At 35.1% G+C, this 8,843-nt stretch overlaps 1 protein-coding gene across 1 annotated transcript; it reads left to right on the top strand.

The window, feature by feature from the left end:
• The first annotated feature begins 4,199 nt into the window (after positions 1–4,199).
• Positions 4,200–6,532, top strand: LOC120087174 (uncharacterized). Its single transcript, XM_039044080.2, has 2 exons — positions 4,200–5,291; positions 6,244–6,532. The coding sequence occupies exon 1, from the start codon at positions 4,510–4,512 to the stop codon at positions 5,275–5,277; it is 768 nt and encodes a 255-aa protein (XP_038900008.2). The 5' UTR covers positions 4,200–4,509; the 3' UTR covers positions 5,278–5,291; positions 6,244–6,532.
• The last annotated feature ends 2,311 nt before the right edge of the window (positions 6,533–8,843 follow it).

Here is an 8,843-nt window from a genome sequence, read left to right as displayed (position 1 = left end):
TCAGGTTATTCTTATAAATCTGAGAATGGAGTTCTGAAGGTTATCAAGGGCTCTTTGGTTAAGCTGAAGGGGACCTTGAGGAATGACCTTTATGTGTTGGAGGGTACTGCAGTTTCAGGTAGTGCTACTGTTGCATCTGAGAAAGAAACTAATAAGTCCATGTTATGGCATAACAGATCAGCTCATGTGAGTGAAAGAGATCTTCAAGCTCTTCAAAACAAGGTTTGCTTGGAGGAGTTAAAGACATTGAACTCTCATTTTGTGAACATTACATAATGGGAAAGTTTATTAGAGTGAAGTTTGGGAAAGGGAAGCATTCTACCAAAGGACTTTTGGATTATATTCATTCAGATTTGTGGGGTCCTACAAAGGTACCTTCTATGGGAGGTTCAAGATACTTTATGTCAATTTGATGACTTTTCAAGAAAGGTGTGGATGTATCCACTGAAACAGAAGGATGAAATTTTGAGAAATTTCTTGAATGGAAAAAGCAGGTTGAGAACCAGACAGGCAGAAAGGTAAAGTATCTGAGGACAAACAATGGTTTAGAATTTGTGAATCACAAATTTGATAAATTTTGCAAATCTGAGGGAATTATGAGGCATTTCACTGTTACGTACACTCCACGGTAGAATGGTTTAGCTGAGAGGTTCAACAGAACAATTATGGAGCGTACAAGATGTCTCTTGACAAATGTTTCATTACCCTTGAAATTTTGGGGGAAGCTGCCCAAACAGCCTGTTATCTTATTAATAGGAGTCCGTCTTCCTCTTTAGTACTAAAGACTCCTCATAAGATATGGACAGGAAAAGCTTCAAGCTTGGATCATCTCAGAGTGTTTGGATGTTCAGCTTATGCTCATGTTAAGGAAGGGAAGCTGAATAAGAGGGCACTGAAATGTAAGTTTATTGGCTATCCTTAGGGTGTTAAAGGATATAAACTTTGGTGCTTAGAAGAGGGCAGAAATAAATATATTATCAGTAGAGATGTGACCTTTAATGAGATGCCATTTCGTGTCAAAGAGTAGCAGAAACAGTAGACAGTTGATCAGGTTGAGGCAGAGGTTAGAATTGATTCTTAAGCACAACCATCAGTTAGTTCAAGTGATTCAATGATCAGTCATCCAATTTTGATGGTAGACAGCCTCAATTGCAGAGGACTTTAATTGATGAGGGAGTTTTTGGTGAAGAAAGCTCAAGTGGCAGTGACCTACAGAACTATCAGCTTACACGTGACAGGCCTCAACGGGTGAGGCATGCTCCTACAAGGTATGGTTATGCTGATTTAGTTGCTTATGCTCTTACTTGTGCAGCTGACAGAATTGAAATAGAGCCTCTTGCTTTTGAGAAGGCTATAGTATCTTATTCGAAGGAATAGTGGAAGGATGCTATGGAAGCAGAATTGTTCTCATTGCAGAAGAACCAAACATGGTCATTGGTTCCAAGGCTTCCTAATCAGAAACTAATTCAGTCAAAGTGAATTTATAAAATCAAACTAGGTACATGAGGTGACAACAAGCCTAGGTATAAGGTTAGACTGGTATTCAAGGGCTACACTCAAAAGGAGAGAGTTGACTTTCATGAGATTTTCTCTCCGGTGGTGAGACATTCGTCCATTCGATTAATTTTATCTATTGCTGTTCACTTTGATATATTTGTTGAACAGATGGACATCACCATAGCTTTCCTTCTTGGTGAATTGGAGGAAGTGATCTACATGGCTCAACCTGAGCTATGAGGTGAAAGGAAAGGAAGACATGGTTTTTCGTCTTCACAGGTCCATCTATGGACTGAAGCAATCGCCAAGACAGTGGTATACCAGGTTTGACACCTTTATTCTGAAGCAGGGGTTTCACAGGAGCTCATATGATGCCTGCGTGTACTAGAAACTATCTCAGAAAGGTACATACACTTATCTACTTCTGTATGTAGATGATATGATTCTGGTGTCTAAATATTATTTTGAAATCTGTGATCTCAAGAAACGATTGAGTAGTGAATTTGAGATGAAAGATTTAGGTGAACTGAAAAGAATCCTAGGCATGGATGTGAAAAGAGATAGGGAGAAAGGTTTGTGAACCATTTCGCAGGAGAGTTATGTGCATAAACTGCTTAAGAAATATAATATGTTTAGTTGTAAGGCAGCTTCGACACCCTTAGCATCTCATTTTAGGTTTTCTTCATCTCAAATGTCTTGTTACTGAACAAGAAAGGTTAGAGATGGCTAATATTCCCTATTGTAATGTTGTTGGAAGTATTATGTATTTGATGATTTGTACTAGGCCTGACTTGGGTTATGCTATAAGTATGATAAGTAGGTTTATTTCATATCCTGGGAAGGAGCATTGGAATGCAGTTTAATGGGTGCTTCGATATTTGAAAGGTAGTGCCAGTGTATCAATGCGTTTTAGCAAGGATTGTGATAAATCAACACTGTTGGAAGGCTTCACAGATGCAGATTATGCTGCAGACCTTGACAAAAGAAGGTCTCTATCAGGTCACATTTTTCGTTTGTTTGGTAATGTGGTCAGTTGGAAAGTTGCTCTTCAATCAGTTGTTGCCTTGTCTACTACTGAGTCAGAGTATATTTCAGTGGGTGAAGCTGTGAAAGAGGCAGTGTGGTTGAAAAGGATAGTTGGTGAGTTGTTGTCGCAGGAGTTCATTCCTATCGTCCATTGTGATAGCCAGAGTGCTATTCATCTTGCGAAGAATCCATCTCATCACGAACGGTCTAAGCATATCGATGTCAAATTTCATTTTATCAGAGAAGTTGTGACCCAGAAAGATGTTGAACTAGTCAAGGTTCATACAGTTGAGAGTTTATTTAACCAAGGTTCTTCCAGCCCATAGGTTTAAATACCTATTAGATGGGTTGAATATTAAATCTGGATGATAGAAAGATTGAAGAATCAGCTTGGCACGTAAATATTCTTGTTATGAGGGAGATTTTTAGAGAATAACAAGGTATTTAAATGGGTTTTATTGGGTTTTTGGAAAAATTAAAGGCCCAATGGTATTCTTGTAAATAATGAGCAATGACAATTTTGTAATTTCCATTTTCTTTGCCACTTAGGGTAGCACTTCGCGTGACTTTTTTTGAAAAGAAAAAAAAAACCAGATTTTTTTCTGTGCACCAGAAACCGCCTAAAGCAAAGGAAGGAGTCGCCAGAGGAGTAGGGACGCCATCTAGACTGTGTGGTCGGTCAGGGTAACAAGGCAGAGGCGTCGAGCCAGCTAAAATACGAGTCTAAAGGCTGAATCTGGTCCCGCGAGAGCGTGGTGCTTGCAGATCAGCGGGCAGCGTGGGAGGTTTCCGTCCAGTGGTTCGGTCTTAGAAGTTCACGGCATGGGCGACGGTTCGGTCAATTAATTCTTTTATCGTGATTTTCATTTCTTCTAGAAAATGTGTATTATTAATCTTAACCAAATTATTTCAAAAATGATTTTTTTAAGTTTTCAAAAATCTAATAGGATTAGAATATCAACATTTAAATTCAATTAGACGTAATATATTGATAAAATACCAATATAAGTGGATATTTCTATAAGTCAAAAAAACATATAAAATTTATTTAGATTAATAATTAAGTTATTTTTGCTCCAACTAAGTTATGGATATTGTTATTCGTACTTCTATTCATATTATATTAAATAGATGACATTTTTTTTTATACATTTAACTTTTACAAGGACTTACTAAAGATAGCTAGGATATCAATGAATATTCAATATCTATTGGTGCCCAAATCTTGCACGCGTTCATCGTCGTCGTAGGTCCTTTGTGGGCTTGACCTCGGACTCGTTTCTCCTAATCTAGTCTTACTTTTCAAGCTAACTTGTATAAGAGATTCTTGTATCGATGTGGTTTCAAGCCTACTGCACTTTGATACCTAAGTTAGTACATGGAGTGTATAGTTCAACTAAACGCACAAGAAGTAAGGTCAGAGCTCTGATTTGGAGATTACTTACACTTTTCATTTTTGGGTCATCAAATGAGGACATTTATAATGACCTTTCTTTGACAATCACATGTGCTTACGTGTAATCCTGACAATGTTAGGATTGTTTCCAATGCTTGAAGCTACAGGGTACTGATCGAGCGTAACTCGATTATTTTTTTATTGATATATCCATTGACTTAGCTGGTCGGCCAAAACTTGAAGCTCTAATTATTCCCTATTAAGGTGCCCACTTCCCTATGCCTTATCCCAATTCTCTTTGGGATTTGACCCATCTATGGACTTTAGGCCTTGTCTTGGACAACCTTCAATAATATCAATGTCAAACCATTCGATTTACAAATGTTTCGACATTTTGAGGGATATTTTCATGCATATATCTCACATCGAACTAATATAATTGTTTATGGGCCCTTAAAAAAAATCATTGTTTATGGGATCCAAAAGCTTCCCTCACCCACATTTGTATCCCTATAAAATCCCCAAACCCTTCACCAAATTACTTCACAAAATCCCAAGTCCACATTATTCTTCCATTCTGAAGAACAGAAATGGGGATCAAACTCTCCATTTCCTTCCTCCTCTTCCTCTTCTTCAACCTCTCTTCTCTTCTCAACACTCTTGCTTGTGACTGTGGCAAATCCCCTTCTTACCCTCCTTCCCCTAAACCCAAACATCCACCGCACAAACCGCCGCATTACCCGCCTAAACCCCCCAAATCCCCCAAATCCCCTCCTCCCTACAAACCCCCCACCGTCAAACCACCTCCCCCCTACGTCCCAAAACCACCCACCGTAAAACCGCCACCCCCATACATCCCAAAACCACCTACCGCAAAACCGCCTCCCCCATACATCCCAAAACCACCTCCCCCATACGTCCAACCCCCAGTGGCTAAACCCCCACCACCACCGTCGCCACCGCCACCGGTGGTGTACCCATCGCCGCCTCCGCCGCCAGTGTATGTGCCGGTACCTAGTCCGCCACCGCCAGTGAAGCCAGCGCCGGTGGTGCCATCGCCGGAGACGCCGTGCCCGCCGCCGCCGCCGAAGCCGGGGAAATGCCCCATTGACACACTGAAGCTGGGAGCGTGTGTGGATTTGTTGGGTGGGTTGATCCATATCGGAATCGGCGATCAGACGAAACAAACTTGCTGCCCTGTTCTTGAAGGGCTGGTGGATTTGGATGCGGCGCTTTGTTTGTGTACCACCATTAAGGCTAAGCTTCTTAATATCAATATCATCATCCCCATTGCCCTTCAAGTCCTCATCGACTGTGGCAAACACCCTCCCTCTGATTTCCAATGCCCTTCTTACTAAGCCAATCCTTTCAGGTACCAAAATCTCCACATCTCAATTTTTCATAAAATTTCATTACCAACTTCTAACTAGAGCTTACACCACCTTTTACTTAGTATTCATAGCTGTTTATTTCTTCAAGGTTACACATTTTTTCTCCCTCCACTCCAATCACAAAAATAGTTGCTACATCACAAACTCTTATTGACCAAAAATAGTATTATAATATATTCTTATTTTAGACCACAATGATTAATATATATAGAAGTAAATTCAATTTTCTAAAAAGAAATCTACCATATCACAAAATTTTATTCCACAACATAATACGTAAATTTGTTTATCCTGTACACAAAATATTGATAATATATATAGAAAAATCATTGTAACTAATATATATAATTAATTATAATATATATGTGTGAATATAAATAAATTATTATTTTATATAGAAGTTCTCTATATCTGTTTCAAATGTTAGATGTTTGAATAAAAAAGAGAGTACATTTTGGTTTTTATTTATTGACGCATTCATCCATTTTGTCTCAAAAGGTTCAAAAGACTTTGAGATTTTATCTTTTATAATCCAATTTCTCTATAAAACTTTTTAATATAAAATTATATTTGATATCATTCTAAGAAATTTGTTAGTAGTAATGTGTTGTATTTATCTATAGTAAAAAAAAAAAAAAAGACATTTTCAAAATACGCAAATTAAACATTCAAAAAATAATATAGTACTTACCAACTTGCTTATTGTTAATATTTAATTCACATAAATACTAATTCTTGTTTTATATTTGGGCTAAATATTTATAAGTGTATCGAAAAATATTAAATAAAAACTCATAAGTTGAGTGAGACAGAGACATCGAATCTTATACATAATGTCATGGAAAATTTGTGAAAAAAAAATTCCAATAATTGAGTGGTGAAAATATTTTGATAAATAATTTATTTATTTATATTTATTTGTTTTTACTGCAGGAGTCACGGGCGCAGTTGTAGCAATTACATAATAAAATAATAATATTATTGGAAATTGGCAAGTGACAAGCAGACAAAGGACAAGACTACTCTTTTTCTTTTTTCTTTTTTTCTTTTTCTTTTTTTGTGATGAATTTTATTTTTGGTTCTTAGAACGTGAAATGTTTGGTATTTTGTTGTTAATTTTGAGTTTGAGGTTGTGTAGTATTAAATATCAACTATGTACTGTGCCATTAAATGTGACTATTAATGTTCATTAATCATTTTAAGAATGTTTCTTTTTAGTTAATTAAATGTGTGTTTTCCTTTTTCATTTTCGCATGTTTTTTACTTACTATTCTTTTGGATTAATGACTATTTGAGCTGACTAAAGGTGGATGGAAAAAAATGATTTTCAAAAAAGTCATTTTTTATTTGCATAAAAATAGTTTATAATATATTTTTATTGAGAGTATTTTAAAAGTTATTTTGAATGGTTGTTAAACACTTTAAATTTTTTTAAAATGACTTTTTTTTTCAAGATTAAATACTCAAAAAAGTTAAATCAAACACACCCTAAATTGTATAATTGGGATTAAGATCTACAACGCATTGTGTTTACATTAGATATTAAGTTGCAAATTTAGTTACTATGTTTTTGGATATTGTTTCAAATTGATTTTCTATAGCCAAATGAGTATCGTTCATATAATATAAAGTTTGTACTTGACTAGATAAGAGGTTCGATTCACTCATCCCATATTATTAAAAAAGAACGGTTTTCTGTATGATTTTGACAACTTGGTCAAATTACATGTTTAGTATATAAAATTTTCGTATTTTTATGCCTCACAAAATCACTAATTGACTATTGATGTTTTGTCTAACATATATCCCTAAACTTCAACAATATTTAATACATGAATTTCCAATTTTTGGTCTCATAAGTTCTAGTAGCTACTTTAAACTTTTGATTTTATGTCTAATAAATCCATAAATTTTATAAAAAGTATTGATTAGATCAATGATCTATTAGACACAAAATTTAAAACAAAATTTTAAAAAACAAAATCAAGTTTTTTAAAAATTACTTTCTTATGCTGTTTTTAGTTTCCAAAAATTGGCTTATTTTTAATTTTTTTTAAATAGATAATAAAACAATAAAACCATAGGGAAAAGTCATGCTTATAAGCTTAATTTTAAAAAGCAAAGTCGAAACAAAATAGTTATCGAATTGAGCCTTCAAGAACTGTAAGTTTAGTTCATGAATTTGTTAGAGAGAAACCTTAAAGTTTAAAGATTATATTTTATTATAGTACAACAAAAAGGTGAGATGTGGCCGTAAGGAAATTCATACCTCCAACTTTAAAGAAAATAGTGTATATCAATTAATATTGAATTATGCTTATGTTAACAATTTAGAAATTATATTTGAAGGTTAACCAAGTTTCAATTTGATTCTATAACGTGATTATAGTTTAAATTTGAACCATATGTTAATTTATTCATTCTTGTTTAGATCTTACTGATATTCTTCCTATTATCATGATATAATTGTTCTCCAAACGATATGCCCTATGTATATCACATAAGCAATAATCCAACCGTTCAAAACGAGATCTTATGTGTCTTGAATAGGTTGACCAAATTTTAGCACAATCCAATGGTTCAAACTCTGGCAATCGACAATTTTATGGAAGTTGTCACTGAAAAACCGAATTATTGTCTTTCTCTCCGAATTTCTGCTTCTTTTTCACTCTTCTTCCCTTAGGTCATCATCATATCACATAAAAGAAAACTTAGAGCTTTTAAGATGAGCCAATCTAAAAAAATTAGGCCCAATTAGGCTCAGAAAACACAAGTTTAAAATAAAGTATTACTTGTGCAACAAATGGGCTGGACACTCATAACAATCTTCCCCTCTAGCCCAACACAGGGAAGTCTCAATCACATCCATGTCACTTGAACCTCATCCCAGTAAGCATACTACAAAGATCAATATATTTCACCTGGGATAACCACAATTTTCTAGCTTTCCTGTTACGAGCAATCTCCATACCTAAGATTTGTTTTACAAGACCTAAATCTTTCATGCCAAATGACTTGGACAAATCTTTCTTCAAATTTTGAATCATATTTATATCTTGTCCAACTATCAACATATCATCTACATATACACACAAGAATCAACTATAGTTCGTTTATAATAATTGCTTATCATAAATTAATCAAATTTCTTGTACCACTGCCTTGGCGCTTATCTAAGCCCATAAAGACTTTTCTTCAACTTGCAAACAAGTTTGTCTTTCCCTTTTCTTCAAATCCTTTAGGTTGCTCCATGTAGATTTCTTCATGCAAGTCACCATGTAAAAAAGTGGTTTTTACATTAATTTGCTCTATCTCAAGATCATGACTTGCTGTTAATCCCAACATTGTTCTGATAGATGTCATTTTGATCACTAGAGAGAAGATCTCATCAAAGTCAATGCCCTTTTTGTGGTTGCATCCCTTAACCATTAATCTGGCTTTGTACCTCACTATCTTCTCACCATCCTTTTTGTACTCGAAAACCCATTAATATTTTAATACTTTCTTGCCCTTTGGAGGCTTCACAAGCTCAT

The sequence above is a fragment of the Benincasa hispida genome, chromosome 9 (genome assembly GCF_027475165.1).
Source record: "Benincasa hispida cultivar pf3 chromosome 9, pf3_genome.v1.1, whole genome shotgun sequence".
Lineage (NCBI taxonomy): Eukaryota > Viridiplantae > Streptophyta > Magnoliopsida > Cucurbitales > Cucurbitaceae > Benincasa > Benincasa hispida.
This window is presented reverse-complemented; position numbering and strand designations above follow the sequence as displayed.

Coding starts and splice junctions, on each gene's coding strand:
- LOC120087174 (XM_039044080.2), top strand. CDS start 4,510: ATGGGGATCAAACTCTCCATTTCCTTCCTCCTCTTCCTCTTCTTCAAC.